Source organism: Lampris incognitus, chromosome 10 (genome assembly GCF_029633865.1).
Source record: "Lampris incognitus isolate fLamInc1 chromosome 10, fLamInc1.hap2, whole genome shotgun sequence".
NCBI classification, from domain to species: Eukaryota; Metazoa; Chordata; class Actinopteri; order Lampriformes; family Lampridae; genus Lampris; species Lampris incognitus.
The window spans coordinates 21,710,234-21,732,874 of NC_079220.1; the positions used below are offsets into that span (position 1 = coordinate 21,710,234).

Below are 22,641 nucleotides of genomic sequence, written 5' to 3' on the forward strand. Positions count from 1 at the left end.
TCTTCCGAGCCGTCCCGGCCGCTGCTCCACCCCCTCTGCCGATCCGGGGACGGCTGCAGACTACCACATCGTCGCAAGGCCGCTTCTTTTCACCTGACAGTGAGGGAGTTTCGCCAGGGGGACGTAGCGCGTGGGAGGATCACGCTATTCCCCCCCCCCCCCCAGTTCCCCTCCCCGCTGAACAGGCGCGCTGACTGACCACAAGAGGCACTAGCGCAGCGACCAGGACACATACCCACATCCGGCTTCCCGCCCGCAGACACGGCCAGTTGTGTCTGTAGGGACGCCAAAGCCAAAGGTAACGCCGGGATTCAAACTGGAGATCCCTGTGTTGGTAGACAACCGAATAGACCTCTACGCTACCCGGACGCCGCTTTACTATGATTTTAAGGTGGCTGTTGGTTGTGTGACTCAAACAAGCTGCCACTGTACACTCTGGCTTAAACCCATGTACAGATGTGTTAAAGATAAGAAAAAATGTTCCTCCTAAAAAGCAGTAATCTTAGAGCCCCCTGACTTGTTCTGCAGCACTATCCGTACGGTTTCTCTCGAGGAACGCAGCAGTTGAATGTATAACACACTCTGCTTCCACTGTGTGGACTCACCATCTATACCCCACAACCTCCCAGGCCGCACCCTCTCAATCGCTTCACTCTCCCCCTCTTTCTGTCTTACCACCCTCATTTCTACACCACCACCACCACCTCTCTCTCTCGCTCGCTCTCTCTCTGTCTGTATGTTGCAGTACAGTAGGGGGCGGTGATGAAGTCCGACTCTGCCGTATGTCGTCCTTCCCAAACCGCCACATGAGAAGAAGAAACAGCGATCCAATGGGGAATCAACGGGTGCGCGCATCACGCATGCGCATTTGAAATATGATAATTTTGTTGATATGCCTGATGCTGGACTTTATTATTTTTTCCCCGCTTTAACACAACGATAAGAGTGTCCTGTCACTACCGCCTTGCTGTCAAGCAACTCGGGATTCGGAAGGCGTCCTGCATGACTAGCTGATGGAAAACGCGAGAGATTTGGTGAGTTTTCAGCCCCCCCCCCCCCAGGGCTGCAAAACCTACATTTCCCTCCTTTGTTGTGGTTTGGATTGCTGCAGTGAGTGCACTTCATTTTAAAGGTTGGCATGGCTTATTCAGCGAGGAAATACACCTCCAGCTTCCCCGCTGCCGTTACATGCGTTACTTCTATTTATCTCTCCCACTCTCTCTTTTTTCCTGCCATGCCAATCGCTCTCTCTCTCTCTCTCTTTCTCTCTCTCTCTCTCTCTCTCTCTCTCTCTCTCTCTCTCTCTCTCTCTCTCTCTCTCTCTCTCTCTCTCTCTCACACACACACACACACACACACACACACACACACACACACACACACACACACACACACATACACACACACGGTGCACCGCACTGCAGTGGTTTTGGCTGGTGTTTAGCAGCACACCGAAGTGAACCGAATACAGCGGTGTGTAACCAGTGTGTGCAACAGCTGTCACCATGATCAGGCTGATATGCGGGAGAGAGAGAGAGAGAGAGAGAGAGAGAGAGAGAGAGAGAGAGAGAGAGAGAGAGAGAGAGAGAGAAGTTAAAGGGGGCGTGTACGTGCAGCACTTCAATAACACAGAACATGATGATGATCACTTGGGAATGAAAAGTGGATGCCAAACCGACAGCCTAAAGTTAGTCAAGCCGCAGTTGCAGAAAGAGATTTAGGTTCAGGTGTCGTTGTGCCTACTGGAAAAGGTTGCACCGGTGGTCCTGCATTGCAACAGATGTGTTTGGGATGCATCAAAAGTCACCTTGAATATGTGTGTGCGTGCGTGCGTGCGTGCGTGCGTGTTGACATTGATACCAAGTGACGCAAGCTCTCGTCACAACTACCTCACTTTAAATGGCTATTTTCCCCAAGAATATGAAACTATGAAACTAGTGTGTAGTTAATCAGTTGTATATGACCATGAACAAAAAATAGGCTCATCGACCACGAATTGTTAAAATCCATACCAGTTATTTATAGCTCAGTAGGACTACCTGGCAATAATGTGTGTGGGTTTGCGAGAGAGACCCAGATCTTATGGACATGAGCTGTGAGGATGCTGTGTTATGACGTCAATGTAAGAGCCGAAGTTTGTTCTAATGTGTTATGTATATTGGATAGGAGCGTTAAACTAAAGACATAACGTGTAGACATAGACTTGTGTTTGTGTCCATGCCTGTTTTGAATGCTTGAATGAATGGGTGTTGATTTACTATTGCCACAACACGTCATCATCACATTCATTCCCACAGCACCGCCTGTGTGTGTGTGTGTGTTTGTGAGAGAAAGAGAGGGAGAGTTTGAGTTTTAAAAAGTACATTTATTCCAAATACGCAACAGTCCAACAGCTTACACCCAAACACAACCATCTCTTCATAATCCAGCTCATACAAAAAGCCGTTTCAGGGGAAAACAAAACCCATTGAGTGGTCCAAACAAGTATTCGTAAAAAACACCTCCTTCAGACAGTTTTTACATCGTAGCTGTAAAGTCCCGTGTGCGGCATGGAGACTTCACGTTGAGCAGCTGAGCTACGGCCTCGGTGTTGTTGAGTCCCAATCCTGCCGCAGCCACTATGCGCTGCGGGGTGATGGTCGGGGAGGAAAACAGTTTCTGGGAAATCCTGGAAGGCACCAGTCATAGACAACCAGCCTGGTTCCATGTATCAGTGGCTCCCTCAGCAGCAGCAGCAGGGGGAGGAACGCCCGGTGCAACACACTTGTCAACCAGCCTGGTCTTAAACCTCATCAACAACATTGACCAGGACGGGACAAGATTTGTCTTATATTGCCTCTGACTCTTCATGTTGTAATTCTTGTTTAATTCTCAGAACTATTTTCCGTAGCCTGTATATCTCCTGATCAGTGTGTCCCATCTGGGATTTAACAGAGTACAGAAACAGTTCTTTGTCTGCAAAGAAGTCCTCAAGTTTGACATTTCTCAAACTTTTTGTTCGTTGCAAGAATTTCTTAATTTGGCATGCATCGTAGTGCTCCTGCTCTGCTACCCCTGACAACTGGGAGGAATTGCGAGTCTGGCTGTCTACACCACCATCCTCCTCCAACTCATCTTCAGACATTTGTACCTCTGGCTGCTTCTTCTTTAATACAGGCACCCGGCTGTCTATACCACAGTCCCCTTCCTCCTCCTCTTCCTCCATACTCAACTCATCCCCAGACAGGTGCTCCTCGTACTGCCTGCTTCTCTCCCTTGTCAACGCTCATTTCTTGGCTTGAGAGCCACTCGTTTTAGCTGCCTGCTTTCTCTTCAGCACAGGAACCTTACAGACCTGTTCGTCTTCCAGCAAGTCCTCCTCGGTGCTCAACACTACACCTTCTGCAACTCCACCTGTAGTGTTTGATGCCATTGCCTGTTCACTTCGTGCTTCGTTTTCAACATTTACGTGTTCCTGTTTAGACTTCTCACTCTGTTTAGGTGGTTCAGTTTTGTCGCTGTGATCTGGACTCTGTCCCTTTTCTGTTGTCTCTTCGCTGTTCTGCCTGGTTTCACTCTGTTCGTGTCCTCTCGCTTCACTCTGCGTTTTGCCATCGGAGGGGTGCTTCTCAGGACAGGCCCGAACCAAATGACCCTCCCCTCCACAGCCAAAACACTTCAAGGTCCCAGAGCTTACAAAGATGACATAGGCAAAATCATCTACCTTCACCCTAAAAGCCACATCCAAGTCTTGGTCTTGTTTGTTCAGGATCATGTGAACCTGTCGTCTGTGTGAAACTACATGTCGCACCAGCGGCGATTTGCAGCCAGACGACAGTTTCCTGATGGACGAGACTACTTTCCCATACCTCCACAGCTCTCTGGACAAAAACTCACCGGAAAAAAACGGCGGGATGTTGGAAATGGTGACTCTTGTGGACGGAGTGGTGAGCGGCGATACCGACACGAAGCTGTCATTAACAACAACGCCCGCTTCAACCACCTGGTGTGCTTTGGCTACAGCGTCGACAAAAATCACCACAGCGCCGTTCATGCTAGCTGCAGATTTAACGCTGCTGTGACCCACAACCTCCCCCACTGCCAGGGCACAGTCCTCCACCCAACACGGGAAACCGGGCGACACTTTAAGGCCATGTCCTCTGGCGAGTTTGGTAAACTCCATGTCGGCGTTTAGCACGCCGACCAGCAAGCGCCGGTCGACCGCAAACACGCACACACACAAAACCCCTTGAAACCCCCGTATATACACAAACCAAGCCAGTAACCCTACAAAACACACTATGTGCAATATTTGCACGGAAAAAATGGCAAAAAAGATTTTAAAAAACCCCGCTCACAACCGCCTGCTCAGCACGCTCACTCGCACTTCCGCTCAGAGAGAGAGAGAGAGGGAGGGAGAGAGAGATGAGTATGTGTACTTGAGTGTGCCTGCAGGTGTGTGTAGGCTATGTATACATTAGCTGACATAGACACAAGGGAGTATGTTTTCGGTGAAAAAGAGGACAAGTGATGGGTCCGGGTAGCATAGCGGTCTATTCCGTTGCCTACCAGCACGGGGATCGCCGGTTCGAATACTTAAGTGTTACCTCCGGCTTGGTCGTGTCTGCGGGTGGGCAGCCGGATGTGGGTATGTGTCCTGATCGCTGCACTAGCGCCTCCTCTGGTCGGTCAGGGCGCCCAATTGTACCTGGCCAATCCCCCCACTCTGAGCCGTCATGGTCGCTGCTCCACCCCCTCTGCCAATCCGGGGAGGGTTGCAGACTACCACATGCCTCCTCCGATACATGTGGAGTCGCCAGCCGCTTCTTTTCACCTGACAGTGAGGAGTTTCGCCAGGGGGACGTAGCGCATGGGAAGATCACGCTATTCCCCCCAGTCCCCCCCCCACAGGCACCCTGACCGACCAGAAGAGGCGCTAGTGCAGTGACCAGGACACATACCCACATCCAGCTTTGTGCCCGCAGACACAGCCAATTGTTCCTGTAGGGCCGCCCGACCAAGCCGGGGGTAACACAGGGATTCTAACTGGGATCTACATGTATATGAGAAAAAAAATGCATGTCCAGATAATATCAGTAAAGCACATTGTATATGGTTGTGAGACAGGTTTGTAGTCACATTTTTTCAGAATCTAAATCCAAGAGCTATATGAAGACCTTAGGCCTTTGTCTGAGTGTGTTAACAACAACCCCTCCACCTCCAAACCCCCCCCCCCGATAGGCGGAGCGCACATCCCGCAAGCGGCGTGACTCCTTTGGGATGTTCGACGGTCCAGAGGAGGATAGGAGCAGCTGCAGTGAGGAGTCCAGCGCCGGGAGCGCCTCCAGCCCAGAGGAGAGTGAGGAAGAGGAGGTGGGAGGAGGAGTGGAAGGACCAGGGGTGGGTGCATCTCATCTGACTCCTCCCACCTCATCATCATCCTCCCTGACCCTCATCAAGACCAACGGGCAGGTGTACACATATCCGGACGGCAAGGCGGGCATGGGTCAGTATGTCTGCTATGTTTCACTCTTATAATGTTTGGAAACCTACGCAAGTATAGGACAGGAGGTCAGGTACAAATCGGATGAAAAAGAAAAGTTAGCATGGGTCAGATCTGTCTGCTCTCGCTCTCTCTCTCTCCCCCTCTTTCCTTTGTCTTATTCTATCTCTTTTGTTCTCTCTTTTTCTCCTCATCTTCTCTCCATTTCCTCTCGATGTCCCCCTTCTTCCTGTCTTTACTCCATACCCCCTTGTTTCCCCCCTCTCTCGCTCTCTCCCTCACTCTTTCTCTCCCTGACATTCACCTTTTTCCTCTCACTACGTCTCTCTCTCCGCACTGCATGCTGGGAGGTTGGGTGTGTTAGCGTGACTGAGGGTGGGAGATGTGAGATTGATGTAGAGTTTGAATTGTTTGCTGTCCTTTTTTTTTGGATTTTCCCCTGTGTTCTTCATCTGTCCTATGTGCATGATCAGGTAAGCTTTCTTAATACTTTTTACCGAGTGTTCAGTGGTTTTATCAGGTGGTTTTCAGGAGGAATGGCTTCTCCGAGACGCCACCTCCATCCATCCATCATGGGATCCGGATAGTCCTGCTGGAGCCCAATGTGATGGTGGGGGAGGTTTTGTTGGCCTTAGGAGAGCAAAGTGGACATGGCAATCTACTGTTTGCCTCCAGGATGAACCAAGGCTGTGGTGGTGTTTTTGAAGGTGGAGCATTATGTCAGTGGAGAACAGAGTCAGTCGGAGGAACAGCCTGCTCCACCAGTTGTAGATGAGGAGCTGCCTTGGAGCCAGGGGCAGAGCTTGCAGAAACACTCGCCGTTGAATAGGTGGTTGCATCCAGTAGCTCGGCAGGGACTGAGGATGTCTTCAGTGGTGAGGGACAGAGTGAAGTGCAGAGGTAGGCCTACTGAAGAGAATGCTGAGTGTAGAGGAGATTCCCAGTAGCTAGGTAAGGAGAGCCTGAGCATATGGATTACGAGTCAGAGTCTGATAGTGTGTCAGTTGGTGAAACATCATACCGTAGCACAGATCTTTATTCTCTGGAGGACATAAATGGTTTTTTTTGGATGAAAGGTTTGGGAAGCCAGTAAAAGAGTATTTCAATAATACAGAGAAGTTCATCAGGTCTATCGGTTATCTGCAGAAGCTGGTTGGTTTTGAGCTGCTTGATGAGGGAAAAAAATTGCCTTGAGAAAGGCAGCAAAGGGGAAAACTGTAAGGACAAAAGTTGTGAGATAATTATGATCATGCATCACACGGTGTTTTATTCTTTTTTCTGGTCCATGCTGGTCTGTTTCTGTCTCTATCTTTTTCTCTGCTCTACACATCTTATGCAGGGACTCAGGGTTGGATCTCTTAACATTAATTGTGGGAAGGACAGATGTAAGAAGGCTTTATTGGCTGATGTTGTAAAGCAGAAAAAGATAGATGTGATTTTACTGCAAGAAACTCATAGTGACCAAAGTAATGAGATAGATTGGAGGCGGTGGTGGGAGGGGTCATACAGGGTTCATGGCACCAACTTCAGTGGGTGTGGGGGGGGGGGGGGTAGCAGTGTTGCTAACTAAAAGAACCAATCCATCCATCCATCCATTAGCCAAACCGCTTATCCTCCTGTTAGGGTCGCGGGGATGCTGGAGCCTATCCCAGCAGTCATTGGGTGGCACAAGGGGGAGACGTCCCGGACAGGCCACCAGGCCATCACAGGACCAACACACACACACACACACACACACACACACACACACACACACACACACACACACACACACACATTCACACCTAGGGACAATTTAGTATGGCCGATTCACCTGACCTACATGTCTTTGGACTGTGAGAGGAAACTGGAGTAAATGGAGGAAGCCCACGCAGACACGGGAAGAACATGCAAACCCCACTCAGAGGACGACCTGGGATGACCCCCAAGGTTGGACTATCACTTCCGGTCGCGTGAACGAACGCTGGCGAAACTAGCCGCCGCTGCCTTCTGGATCTCTATTTATTTTTTCTCTGTCGTTGACTCTACTGTTCCTTTAGACAAATGAACAGTAGGTCATTCTGCTGACAATTTCAGAAACGTTTGCTTGTTTTTATTTTGATCTGACAATCCTGTGTGTTTTTGGCTACCAGTTGTTTTATACCTGGATTCCTCGCTTCCCCCAGCTACTGTTGTTCTACTCCAGAGCAGGGGGGCAGCCCGGGAACCGCCACAGCCGGGACGCGAACCTGTATCTCCTGCACCGTGGGCGACAATGTTAACCAGTCGACTGAAGGGTCCAACTCATTAGCCAAGGGCTAACTTGTCATTTTATCTGTGCATGTTACAATATGGATTATGTTCGCCTGGATTACGTTTTGATACTCCATGCAGTAACGCCGTTACTTCAATACACGTCAGCGGAACTTTTCCGACTACGACCCCACCTCTCTGAGCCACCACCAGCACTGAAACTTCACTGGGATGTCGTTCGTCATTTTAATCGGAAATACATTCACCGTGGATCCCGCTGGAGCTTCAACTTCGATGACACAAGACCAATCCATTCCTTGTCCCTCAAGAAAGTCTCGATGGACTGTTGACCACAGTGCACAAGCTAACCTAGCCAGGTCAGCTAGCATCAAAACTGAAAGAAAAAAGAAAGAGAAATATATCTCCATCGGGTTATTTAACATCTGCTCGCTAACCAACAAGGGACTCATATTTCATGAACTACTGAATGATTTCCTATGCTTGACTGAGACGTGGCAACAACCAAATGACTTTTCACAGTTTAATCAAACTATTCCTTCAGGGTGTACACCAGTAAATCCCGTGACACCGGCAGTGGGGGTGGTGTTGCGATACTTTACAGTGAAAAGTGGAAAGTGTCTTCCATAACTGTGCCTGTGCATGGTTCATTCGAGTCCATTACCCTACAAATCAATGGGCTAACTCCTTCTATACTAGCCACTGTTTATCGACCACTGAAGCCCAACGACAGTTTCTTAAATGAACTTTCTGTTTTTTTAACCTTCTTATGTTCTTTGTCCCCTAATGTAATATTGCTGGGTGATTTTGATATGCACATGGACAATGTCCACAATACTCTCACAAGGGATTTTACATCATGCCTGGACGGTTCTGGATTACAGCAATCTATTAATTTTCTTACGCACTCCAATGGACACATACTTGATCAGATTTGCTGCTCTGGTGTAACGCCTCTTTATTGCAATGCGTCTGATTTGCCCATTTCTGACCACAAGTTAGTGTCTTGCGATGTTAACTTAACAGTATCCAAAACAAATTAGTCACGCTCCATCTTGTTCCATAACATTAAGAATGTTGATTTACTGCTCTTACTAGTGAAATTGATAACCTCCCCAGCAAAGACAATTTATCCACCCCAGACGAACTGGTCTTTCATTACAACAATGGCCTTTATAGTCTTTTAAACGATCTTGCTCCTGTAAAAACCCGGTCTGTTTCCTTTAACCACTCTGCCCCTTGGTTTACACCTGCACTACGCCAGCTTCACGCTAAAGGCTATTGCCTGGAACGCCTTTACATGAAAACTGGCCTTGTTGTTCATAAAGACATGTATAACGACCACATACTTCATTATAAGGAGGCTCTGTCCACAGCTAAATCATAATATGCAAATGTAATTAGATCAGGCAAAGGGAACACTAGAGCCCTGTTTTCCATAGTAAACAATATTTTCCGGACATTCTTGCACCTCACCTATATTCAGTTGCTCAATGTAATGCCTTCATGACTTTTTTTAATGCCAAAATGGAAAAAATTCATCAGCAATTGACCTCGTCAAACAATACTGCATGCAGTTCATCTTATTCACCCTTCTATGTTCCCCTCTATTCTTCACTATCTAGTTTTAAACTCCCAACTGTTGCAGAAATATCTGGTCTTATTCGCAAATCCAAATCATCTACCTGTCAGTTAGACCCCCTTCCTACTCATTTAGTAAAAGCCTGTCTACCTTCTCTATCCTCTTTAATAACTGATACATTCCTCCCTTACCTCTGGTCTTGTTCCCCCATCTCTCAAAATGGCGGCAATAACTCAATACTCAAGAAACCTGGTGCAGACCCCAACAATTTGAATAATTTTCACCCAATCTCAAATTTACAATTTCTTTCTAAAACACTTGAAAGAACAGTCGCATCTCAGGTACATGCTCACTTGACTAACAACAATATGTTTGAACAATTCCAGTTTGGTTTTCATTCCATGCACAGTACGGAGACAGCCTTGGTGAAAATCACTAATGATCTGTTGATGGCAGCTGACTCTGAGCTATTAACCATACTTGTCCTCCTTGATCTGAGTGCAGCCTTTGATACCATCTCACATAACATCCTCCTAGAAAGATTAGCTTCCATTGGAATAACTGACACCCCCCTTGACTGGTTTATATCATATCTCTCTGGCCACACTCAGTTTGTCCAACTTAAAAATTTGAGATCACAGTCCTCCCTGTTACTTCCGGTGTTCCCTAGGGCTCTGTATTGGGACCCCTCCTATTTATTATTTACCTACTATCTCTTGGCCACATTTTCAGGAAATGTGGCATTCAATTTCACTGCTGCACGAATGAGACCCAGCTTTATCTAACCACCGAGCCTACCTCCACTCTGCTGCCCACTTCCCTTTCTGACTGCTTACTAGAAATTAAGTCCTGGTTTTCATACAACTTCCTTAAACTTAATAGTGATAAAACCGAGGTCCTCATAGTAGACACTAAATCTACTTTGGCTAAACCTGATAGTTTTTCTCTGGCTGTTGACAATTCTATAGTTCCTCCATCGCCAGGTTAAGAGCCTGGGTGTCATCCTGGACAGCACATTATCTTTTGAAACTCACTCGTTCTGCATACTTCCATCTACGCAATATTAATCGTCTTTGGCCGTCACTTACACCTAAAAGCACAGCCATACTCACTCACACCCTGGTTACACCCCGTATTGACTACTGCAATTATATCATCTTTGGTCTTCCCCTCAAGTGTCTTCATAAACTTCAATTGGTCCAGAATTCAGCTGCCCATATTATTACCAGAACTCCTTTCATAGATTATATCACTCCTGTTCTTCAGCAACTCCACTGGCTCCCTGTTAAATACTTCAAGATTCTGCTCCTCACCTTTATGGCCCTTAATAACCACACGCCCTCCCACACTCTCAGATCCTCTTCTGCTCTTCAACTCACTACACCATTGGCCTGCTTGACTAGACTAGAACCATCAGTCATTCTGCCCCCCCGCCTATGGAACTCTCTCCCACCAGAAATTCGTAACATTGACTCTCTTTCAACCTTCAGATCCCATCTCAAAACATACCTTTTCAAACTGGCATATTCAGTCTGATACACGCTTCATTGAGTTTTGTGCAGATGATGATTTTATACTTATCTGTTGTGTTAACTTTTTATTCTCCACCCTGCTTTGCTTTGATTTTATGCTGTCTGGTACAGTGCTGCTTGTTTTTTTACTGTGTTCTGAGTGCTCTGAAAGGCACCCACAAATAAAATGTATTATTACCCCGGGATTCAATCCCAGGACCTTATTGTTGTGAGGTGACTGCACTAACCACTGTGCTGCCCAGAACCAATTCAACGATTTCATTATCTGTCGAGTTAGCTAAGGGGAGGTGTCTGATTGTAAGGGTAGAAATGAAGGGTGCCTTTTCTGTTTGGTTGTCTATGCCCCAATTCAGGGGGCTGACAGATTAGCATTTCTCAGTGTTTTAAGGGATGAACTGTAGAAGTATCGACAGGTGCAGCTGATCATAGGTGGGAATTGGAACTGCCCCGAGCTCTTTTAGTTTGGAGAAGACTGTTGCCAGGAGCAAGCTGGTGACATCCCTTAAGCTCCCTGGTGGCAGGGTGATGACTGAGCCGAGGGAAATGAGGAGTCATGCTGTGGCTTTTTATTTTTCTCTCTTTGGAGCAGAGGAGTGTGATCAGGACAGTGCTTAAGAGCTGCTGGAGGGGCTTCTTCAGCTCAGTCCTGGGGATAAGGCAGACCTGCACAGAGAACTCAGCTTTGAGGTGCTAACTGTAACTGTTGGTAAGATGGTTTCAGGATGGGCTCCAGGGATAGATGGGCTCACCACTGAGTTTTATAAGCATATCTGGTGTTCTGTTGGACCTTGCCTGTATGAAGTACTCTTGGAGTGCTTCCATGCAGGGACAAGAGTGCAGGCTTTGCTGAAAAACTGGAGGCCGGTGGTCCTTTTATGCTCGGACTATAAAGTGCTTTCCAGAGCACTGGCAAACAGACTAAGACTATCTGGATATACTTGTTCATATGGACCAAACATACTGTGTTTAGGGCAGACCAATAATTGACAGTCTTTTTCTTTTTTGAGATGTGATTGACCTATGTAAACTTTATGATCTGTACATTGGTATTCTCTCCTTAGATCAAGAAAATGCATTTGACAGGGTGGACTGTGGTTATTTGGTTTCAGTACTTAAGACTTTTTGGTTTTGGTGACCATTTTGTATCATGGGTGGGGTTATTGTACAGTGGTTCTGAGAGTTTGGCGAGGGTTGGGGGAGGGTTGAGCCAGCCAAGCCCTGTGCAGAGGGGGCTAAGGCAGGGTTGGCCCATCTCAGGGCAGCTTTACAGTCTGGCTATTGAACCTCTTTTGTACTGGCTAAGAAGCCGTCTAAGTGGGCTTTCACTGTCAGGCACACAACACAACCTACCTTTGATATTTTCTGCCTATGCAAGTGATTTAAATGTGTTTTTTCAGGGATCAGGGGGGTGTGGAGGCACTACAGGACAGTCTTGGCTTGTATCAGAAGGCTTCATCAGCTAAAGTAAACTGGGCAAAGAATGAGGCCTTATATGTAAGACAGTGGAGAGAGAGAGAGAGGGCAGCACCCAGTCTGCCTGCAGGTCAGCAGTGGAGGAGAAGAGGGATGAAGGTGTTGGGGATATTTTGGGCACAGAAGATTATCAGAGGCAGAATTGAGAGGGTATGATGGAGAAAGTGTGTGCCAAATTGTCTAAATGGAAGTGGTTGCTACCCCAGCTGTCGTATAGGGGTCGAGTTTTGGTTACCATTAACTTGGTTGCCTCGACACTGTGGCACAGACTGACTGTCCTACCTCCACCAAGAGGACTGATTGAAGACGTTCAGTAGGCCATGGTGGATGTTTTCTGGTCAGGGCAGCACTGGATCCGAGCCCCTGCCTTATATTTGCCAGTGGAAGAAGAAGGACAAGGTCTTGTGGACGTTACTTCTTGGGTGATGGCCTTTAGGCTGAAGACTGCACAGAGACTGCTTTACCACTGTGGTGTGCGGTAGCTAGACACAGCCAAGCTCATCCTGTGGACAGCTGGTCATCTGGGCTACAGTAAGCAACTGTTCTTGCTGAGGCTGTAGGAGGCAGATCTGTCAGGCATGCTGCCTTTCTATGCCTCTGTCCTGGATGCATGGACAGAGGCAAGGGAGTCTGCTCCTATGGCTGGTCTGTGGTTGAGGAGCCACTGTTTTACAAGAGCTTAATTCAGGCCTAGACCCTGTCCTCAGCCAGTATAAGATCTTCTCTGAAGGAGACTGGATGTGTGAAACTGGGGCATCTGCTGATACCCACTGGAACCCTGCAACAATGCACCAACATCAGACCAAGGTTATTGAATCATTATTGAGGAGGTATGTGCGTCGCTTTCAGAGTACCTGGGGACATTTCCATTCCATCCATTATCCAAACCGCTTACCCTGCTCTCAGGGTCATGGGGATGCTGGGGCCTATCCCAGCAGTCATTGGGCAGCAGACGGGGAGACACCCTGGACAGGCCGCCAGTCCATCACAGCCTGAGGACATTTATGATGGAGAATCGTGAGCTAGCTGGTCAGTGGGAGGAGGATGTGGAATATAGCTTTCCACAGTTGACTGTCTCTCCTAATGTGTGGGAGTGGCAGGAGGTGACTGATTAACTCCTTTTTTCATGAGTCTACTACGGCTGGATAAGTTTGAGGACCTGTGGAAAAAAGGCAACTTACAGCCTGTTTGTGAAGGTGAGGCACTTTCAGTCTCTGCAGGCCATGAAAGTGTCGAGTTGGACTGAGTTTTTTGTCCCAGGCTCTTCCCCAAAAGGCCTGAAAAACCCCGAAAGGAACAGGTAGTTCCTGTACAAGCTACCAGTTGAAAAACGGTCAGCTGACCTCCAGTGGAGGATTTTGCATGTAGGGATAGCCACAAACAGACACAGAGTGCACCTGGATCCTGATCACAGGAAGGCGTGTCTTTTTTGTTCACAGTGTGAAACTCTTAACACATTTATTTGTGCAGTGTCCTAGGTTAGTGGGTGTGTTTGAGTTGTCAAGGGGTTGGTTTTTGGGCTTGGGGCAAGCTTTTTCTTTTCATTTTTTTGTCTATGGTGCCAAATACCTTGCCAGGAAGAAAGGTATGTACACATCCAGTCTGCCTGGATGGCTTGAGTGGGGGAAGGAGGGCATGAAAATGCCGGGAGTATTTTTGGGCACTGAGGACTTTCAAGCAAAGAACTGGAAGGGAGTTAAGGAGAAAGTGTGTGCTCAGTTGTCTAAATGGAAATGGTTGCTACCCCAGTTGTCATATAGGGGTAAAGTTCTGGTTGCCAATAACTTGGTCGCTTCGACTCTTTGGCACAGACTCAATGCTCTGACGCCACCAAAAGGCATGATAAAGGACATTCAGAGAGCCATCCTAGACTTTTTTTGGCCTGGCCAGCACTGGGTCCGGGCAGTAGCCCTCTACTTGCTTATGGCTGAAGGGGGGCAGGGACTGATCAACATCCAGTCTAAAATCACCTCATTTAGACTTCAAACTGTACAAAGACTGCTGTACAATTATGGCCCAAGCTAGCTAGATACAGCTCGATTGCTGCTGAGGAGAGCTTGACAATTGGGTGATGATAAGCAGCTTTTCTCTTACAATCTTAGGATGTGGACCTTACTGAACTGATACCGTTTTACAGTTCTGTACTGCAGGCGTGGAAGATTTTTAAGATCGTATGTGCCACAAATGAGACTCCGGCATGTGGTTGTTTGAGGAACCTTTGTTTTTTTTAACAACCTCATAAAGGCTCAAACACTGCAGTCTGCTAGCCTGCAAGCCAATCTGAGAGAGGCTGGCTACACTAAACTGGGACATCTTATGTAGATGATAGCAACAACTGTGGATGCCCTGAGAGAGCAAAGCAACATCACCTCTATCAGGCTGATCAACAGAGTGGTGGAGGAAGTCTGTGCTGCCCTGCCACAGTCTCTGAGAACATTTGCAGAAACTGTACTCTGTGTAACCAGTGGAGTGAAGAGTGTGAGTATAGTTTCCCCTCTTTGTCTATCACCCCAGCTTTAGGGGAGTAGCAGAAAGGAGGAGGTCAGTTGCTGTCTTTCACAACCTTCCCACCTGGATAAGCTTCAGATTGTGGGGGGGGAAAGCGGTCTACCAAATCTGCATTAAGCTTCTGAACCTGCAGTGTCTGGCAGGGATGAAGGAGTCAAGGTGGCTTGAGTTTTTTCGTCCAGCTGTTTCCTCGAAAGGCAGCTGGCAGTCCCTGTACAAGCTGCCCATTGAAAAGTGGACAGCAGACCTCCAGTGGAGGGTGGTACATGGCAACAGCTACAAACAGACACAGAGTGCACCTGGATCCAGAGCAGGAGGAGGAGTGTATTTTCTGTTCTCAGATTGAGACCCTGGTACATTTATTTCAGTGTCAGGTTTTTTTTCTTTTGTTTGTTTATTTTTGTCAGAAATAATGTGCTTAAAAGAAGATTGTACACACAACGGTGAACTTTTTTATCTGATTCTGCCAAGTTGGCCATCTGGCTGACAAGCAAGAATAAGACTCTGAGTGCTGGCAGTGTGAAGCCGGTACAGGTTCTGGAGGGACTGCTGAAGGCCCGACTGAGGGTGGAATACGCTTATTATAAGATGATGGATAATATGTGGGCCTTCAGCCACATTTGGGCTGTTGAAGGGGGCGTTATGCTTTGTGGGGAGGACGGAGAGCTGATTTTAAACTTCTGATCAGAGAAACATGTTTTTGTTTTAGGAATGCTTCTTTGCCCTCAACTAATGATGTGACAGTGATCTGGTTTTTCTTTGCAATGGTTCAATAAAGGGACTTCCTCTCTCTCTCTCTCTCTCTCTCTCTCTCTCTCTCTCTCTCTCTCTCTCTCTCTCTCTCTCTCTCTCTCTCTCTCTCCTCTCTCACTCTCTCTTGCTCTCTCTCTCTCTCAGTTCAATTCAATTCAATTCAAAGGGCTTTATTGGCATGACAGTTTTAAAACAATGTTGCCAAAGCATCAAAATACAGTTTGGACGGTACACAATAACACTAACAATGAACATCAACACAACATTGAAAACATAAAGAAGCAACCATAAAAATAAAGAAACAGAAGTAGATCAGAAGGTGGAGCATGGGTTGTGAGGAGACTACAGCTGTCATGAGTGTTGTGCTGCTTGTCTCTTAGGCTGTGACATGACCTGACATATCTTGCTGCATCTATGGCACTGACATTTTAGTCTGGTCAGAGAGTGTGTCGAAGTCTTGGAATTTACATTTAGTTTTTGTAAAGAATTTTGTTCTTAAGTCTTCATATGTGCTACATTGTAGCAGGAAGTGTTGTTTTGTCTCCACCTGTCTCTCTGGACAGAGCTGACACAGCCTGTCTTCTCTAGGCAGCCAGGTCTGTCTGTGTCGGCCAGTCTCTATGGCCAAGCTGTGATCACTGAGTCTGTACGTAGTCAATGCCTTTCTCAGTTTCTGATCAGTCATGGTGGTCAGATAGTCTGCCATCATGTGCTGTCTGTTTAGAGCCAAATAACATTAAAGTTTGCTTTGAGTTTTTGAGATAGATGTCCAATGGTTAATGTAATTTTCTTTTTCTTTAGCTATAATTTGGTTGGGCCAGATTGTGTGAGGGCTGTCCTGATGCCTTGTGCTGTTGGCTGAGCTCAGCCTCAGGGCCAGCTGGCTGAGAGGACTCCTGTCTTTGTTCTGCTCTTGGTAATGGAGAACTTTGTGATGGTAGGAATTGGGGTCACCTGCTTTTAGATGTTTGTAGAATTTGATTGCTCTTTTTTGCATTTGTATTAACAGGGGAAATTGACCTAGTTCTGCTCGGCGTCCATTGTTGGGCATGTTCCTGTATACTCTGAGAATGCTCTTGCAAATCTCAGTGTGCAGGGTTTTGATTGGTTGTTTGTCCCATTTTTCAAAGTCTTGATTTATAGGAGGACTCCACACTTTACTACCATATAGTAAAATTGGTTCAATTATGGATTTGAATATTTTGAGCCATATTCTAACAGGTATGTCTATGGTTGAAGACTTTTTTATAGTATGGAAAGCCCTTCTCCCCTTGTCTCTAAGATCATTAATAGTGAGATTGAAATTTCCTGTAGAGGTAATTATTAGTCCCAAATATTTGTAGCTCTGTGTGTGTTCTATGTCAGTGGAGCCTCTCTCTCTCTCTCTCTCTCTCTCTCTCTCTCTCTCTCTCTCTCTCTCTCTCTCTCTCTCTCTCTCTCTCTCTCTCTCTCTCTCTCTCTCTCTCTCTCTCTCTCTCTCTCCCCTTTAAATTGACGTGGGGGTTCTGTGATAAGCGATGACTCTTTTTTTGGATGTGTTAATGTAAAGGAGTGACTTTGTTAATATTGTCAAAAGATGTCATTGTTACATTTTGTTTTGCTGTTCAATAAAGAGCTGTTTTAGAATTCCAGATTCTCTCTCTCTCTCCTTAGCAACCTGCGAGATGTGTGGCATGGTGGGCGTGCGAGATGCGTTCTACAGTAAAACTAAACGGTTCTGCAGTGTTTCCTGCTCCAGAAGTTACTCCTCCAACTCCAAAAAGGCCAGCATTCTGGCCAGACTGCAGGTAGCAACGCATACAATACATACCCATAAAAACACAGTAGAAAACTCAAGTACGTGGGATGGAGACACAGACACAATAACACAACATGTACAACTTAGAGCACACATACAATTCTGAACAGCTTTACATAACTTGAAATTTCTACCTCATATTTGCTCATTATTGCTTTACCATTTAAGGTCATCAACGCTGCTGCTGTTTTGTCCTTAATGGTCCAAAGATGATAATTGACTTTAACAACACTTGATAGTAAATTGTATTTCAATGCCAACAAGTTCTTTGTGTGTGTGTGTGTGTGTGTGTGTGTGTGTGTGTGTGTGTGTGTGTGTGTGTGTGCGCGCACGCGTTTGTATGTTTGCATGTGTTTGTATGTTTGCATGTGTTTGCATACACACACTAACTCTTTCTGTCTCTCTGTCTGTCTCTCTCTCCCTCCCTCTCCCTCTCTCTCTCTCTCTCTCTCTCTCTCTCTCTCTCTCTCTCTCTCTCTCTCTCTCTCTCTCTCTTCTCACTCTCTCTCCCTCTTTGTCTGTCTGTCTCTCCCTCTGTGTGTGTGTCTCTCTCTCCCTCTCTTCCTCTCTCTCTCACTGTCTCTCTTGTCTTTCTTAAAGGGAAAGCCCCCCACCAAGAAAGCAAAGGTTCTTCAGAAGCAGCCTCTAATGGCGAAGCTAGCCGCCTACGCCCAGTACCAAGCCAACCAGCAGAATAGCGTCAAAAAGACGGGTGGGTCTGTGGAACGAGCAGCTTCCCTTTTCCCCCTCCATTTAACTTGCTGTCATGCAGAGTGTATGCCATTGCCTTTTTAAATAAGAAATGTACTTTATGAATCATCTTTGACTGATTTATTGATTCCTGCTTGGTCTACTGCAACTCTTTTTGTTCCTGCCACAGACAAAGGCTTCTTCCAGTTCTTCAGTTTGTACAAAATGAGGCAGCCACGACTCTTCCTAAACATTAAGTGAAATAACTGTATTCCTTAAAGCCTGTTACTGTAAATGCATAGGCCTTTTTTGTTTTAGGTGGTGGCATAAGGCATTGTGGCTACTCTTATTTTGAATCAATGGCCACGTTGTATTATACTAGCTAGTTTATTAATGCTTTTATGTTTGAGTGAAACCTGAGGAATTTGTTATCAAATCTGGAGCAATAGGCTGATATGGCATTGTAGTGTGCTCGTAATACTTCTTCCTAAGTAAATATACAAATTCATAACCTACAATAAGGCGCTTGTAACAGCCCAGACACACTGAAAGCGATAAGTGACACGGGTAATTTGATGCACCATTTGTGATGCTGGGTGGCACGGTGGTGCAGTGGTTAGTGCGGTCACCTCACAGCAAGAAGGTCGTGGGTTCGAGCCCCAGGGTAATCCAACCTGGGGGGTCGTCCTTTGTGTGGAGTTTGTATGTTCTCCCTGTGTCTGCGTGGGTTTCCTCCGGATGCTCCGGTTTCATCCCACAGTCCAAAGACATGTAGGTCAGGTGAATCGGCCGTACTAAATTGTCCCTGTGTGTGTGTGTGTGTGTGTGTGTGTGTGTGTGTGTGTGTGTGTGTGTGTGTGTGTGTGTGTGTGTGTGTGTGTGTGTGTGTGTGTGTGTGTGTGTGTGTGTGTGTGTGTGTGGCCCTGTGATGGCCTGGGGGCCTGTCCAGGGTGTCTCACTGCCTGCCGCCCAATGTCTGCTGGGATAGGCTCCAGCATCCCTGAGAGCAGGAGAAGCAATTTGGATAATGGATGGATTTGTGATGTTTCTATGGCACACTGCAGGCCTCCAAACAGTTTATTTGCAGTGGCAGCGACCCACAAATAACTGCTGTGTTTTGGTGGCTGGGTCCTCTGTTGACGCTCCAAAACTGAGACAAGTTCGAAGTAGGAGCATAAAGATGGGTTTCACACACCGCTTATTGTTTTGGTGCATGCTCGGCCGTTCAAAAAACTTTATGCACTTCAAAATGAACGCGTGAGACACTTCCAGTGGGTTCTGAATGTTGAGTCGTGTTTACCCTTTACAAAACACATGACTGACCATCATGGCAAACCGCCAAAATAGTGTTGTTTAAAGGCCACTGCCTCCCAGTTTGTTGGTTGATGCTGTTGTTGTGTCTAGTACCTGCTGAGGCATTCAACTGGGGCCGTTACCTAGGAGATGGAGACGTGATGGGAGCCCCTGTCAGCTGCTTCAAGCATGTAGGTCAACACACACACGCACACACGCACGCACGCGCACACACACATACACACACACACACAACAGAGTCAAAACACACCTGTTGTGTGCATACAAACACTCTGTTGTTGATTTAGCAAGATGATGATGGATAGCACTGTTGCCTCACAGTAAGAAGGCTCTGGGTTCGAACCCCAGGTCATCCCAGGTCCTTTCTGTGTAGACTTTGCATGTTCTCCCCATGTCTGCGTGGGTTTCCTCCGGGTGCTGCGGGTTCCTCCCACCATCAAAAAGACACGCATGTTAGGGTTCATACTCCTGTCTGTGCCCCTGAGCAAGGCAGTGGAAAGAAGAACTGGAGTTGGTCCCCGGGCGCTGCAGCTGCCCACTGCTCCTATACAATAGGATGGATTAAATGCAGAAAACAAATTCATCATAAGAATACAATATGAAATAAATTGGCTGTCTTTCATGTTGTCAGTTAAACAAAAACAGAGCAACAATAAAGCCTAGGTGGACTAAATTACAATATAACGTAAAAAAAAAAAGTTTATATATGGGGTTTTAAGAAGTCGTCTGGAAGAAAACTTTAGCTAGCTAAATTACTTAAACTACCTACATTTCTCAGCCAGTAGATTAAATGGCGAAACCACAAAGAGGTGCTCACAGTGCATTTTTAATAAATATTTGCCTCAGCATGTAATTGTTACACCCTCATGTTTTTAATGCAGCTTTATTATGAGAGTAGTTGATCAAAATATTTTCAAAATGGCAGCGTTGCAAAAAGGCTGAATAAAAAGGAGGTGGAAGTCGAACAGGAGGAGCACAGTGGTTTAGTAGTTAACACAGCAAGGGGGCTCACCCTTCTCTGTGGACTTTATGTTCACCCTTGTTTCCTCCCCTGCTCTATGGTTTCCTCTTGACCCTCCTGCTGAATGCTTTCTGTATAGGTGCCAATGGGAAAGTCTTGGGGCGACATCAGTGAGGGGGTGCGAGTGGAAGTCCCCAACACTGACAGTGGACTCCCCATGAAGGTTTACTGGATAGCTGGCATCATCAAACTGGCAGGTATTTACACAAGCGCAGAATAGATGCATTTAAAATGCACCGCACGGCCGTGTGGATACAGCCAATAGCTAATAGTTGTGACATGGTTCAGGCAACCCTGTTTGAAGTATACTCTGAGAAAAGCATTTTGGTACACTGTGGGCGGTTAACTGAACTGTGAAGCAAATCAACCTGAACCAGGCCTTGCATTTATTCACCTGCTCCATTCAAGGTGGATGAATAAATGAAGAGTTTAACGTTCAGCAGTTTCATTAGCGAAGAGTCCACAGTCTCAAACAGTTTAATCTATTTAAACTCAAGCTGCCTGGTTAAGTCAAGTCAATTTGTCCATAAAACACATTTAAGGGGCGTCCAGGTAGCGTAGCGGTCTATTCCGTTGCCTACCAACATGTGGATCACTGGTTTGAATCCCCAAGTTACTTCCGGCTTGGTCGGGCGTCCCTACAGACGCAGTTGGCTGTTTCTGCGGGTGGGAAGCCGGATGTCGGTATGTGTCCTGGTCACTGCACTAGCGCCTCCTCTGGTTGGTCAGCTGCCTGTTTGGGGGGGGAGGGGGAACTGGGGGGAATAGCGTGATCCCCCCACGTGCTGCATCCCCCTGGTGAAACTCCTCACTGTCAGTTGAAAAGAAAAAGCTGGCGACTCCACATGTATCGGAGGAGGCATGTGGTAGTCTGCAGCCCTCCCCGGATCGGCAGAGGGGGTGGAGCAGCGACCAGGATGGCTCGGGTAATTGGCCGGATACAATTGGGGAGATAAAGGGGGGAAAAAATCCCCCAAAAAAAAAAGCACGGGCACAAAGTCAGATCATAACCAACTGAATGCTAAAGAATAGAAATGGGTTTTGAGACAGGACTTGCTGACACCCTGTCTTCAACAGTCATGTAAACAGGCGGATTTATATATAAATCAAAACTCTTAAATGTATTTAATACACAGATACTGGCAATTTAGTTCGATTCCAAGTTTCTGTAAGAAGATTCCCAAGATTCAACAATTCTTGGTGTGCCTGCCTTGGCATCTTTGTGTCTGTGTCTTATGTTTTTTGTTTTTGTTTGTGCATCTATCTTACATTATGCCACCCTATCTAAACACCTCTGTCCCATCTTTGCTCTCCACTGTGTGTGTGTGTGTGTGTGTGTGTGTGTGTGTGTGTGTGTGTGTGATTTCAGGTTTTAAGGCTTTGTTGCGATACGAGGGATTTGACAGCGACTCTGCAAGGGATTTCTGGTACAACCTCTGTGTTCAGGACATCCACCCTGTCGGCTGGTGCGCCGCTGGCGGGAAACCTCTGGTGCCGCCTAAATGTAAGTCTTTGCTGGTTCAGCTAGGTGAGCATATGAACCATATGGACTCAGGCCTGACTGCAGCATCCTGGATTCTAATATTTTCCTGGATCGCCACCTTGCTGTGGGGGAGAAGCTTGCATTTACCCATGATCCCAAGAGCTAAGCCGTCTGGTGCTTGGCTCCTGGTAGGGTCACCCAAGATGGCTAGGTCAAGGGGGAGGTTCCAGACGAAGCACGATCCAACAAAGACCTCAACGGCGGAACTGGCGGAAGATGTGTCCAGGTCACAACGGCAGTGAAGACGGATGAAGGCTGCACCAGAGGGTGGTCCCCAATCGTGTCTTGGTTCTCCATGCCATTGGACTCTGCCCACCCCCTGCCAAGGACTGCGTGGTGGCTGCAGGCGCATCAGCCACTCCACGTAAAAAGCCATCGCGCCCAGGCATCCTCCTATTATGTGACTCCAGGATCGACCTCTACACCTACCTGAAGACCCAGAGGGACCCAGAAGGAGGACGATCATACTCGATCCCGAGTGACCGTTGATGATGGTTCCTAATTCACGTCAGGATCTTTGCTTATTATCATTCACCCTTTCTCCATAACTCCAATACTCCATGTCTAGCTGTACAGTATTATCAAATAAAAGAATAAAACTGCCCATCCATCCATTATCCAAGCTGCTTACACCAATTGGGTCACGGAATGCTGGAGCGTATCCCAGAAGTCATTGGGCGGCAGGCGGGGAGATA

The 22,641-nt window shown here is 46.9% G+C and overlaps 1 protein-coding gene across 1 annotated transcript in view; it reads left to right on the forward strand.

Moving 5' to 3' along the window:
* Window positions 1-914: 914 nt before the first annotated feature.
* Window positions 915-22,641, forward strand: part of LOC130119630 (MBT domain-containing protein 1-like) — a 45,367-nt gene continuing 23,640 nt past the window's right edge. Inside the window, 7 exon segments of the mRNA XM_056288191.1 lie at window positions 915-1,034; window positions 5,221-5,485; window positions 17,234-17,367; window positions 17,979-18,090; window positions 19,473-19,552; window positions 20,483-20,600; window positions 21,773-21,907. Coding sequence (XP_056144166.1) covers window positions 1,014-1,034; window positions 5,221-5,485; window positions 17,234-17,367; window positions 17,979-18,090; window positions 19,473-19,552; window positions 20,483-20,600; window positions 21,773-21,907 — 865 coding nt within the window. The 5' untranslated portion in view covers window positions 915-1,013.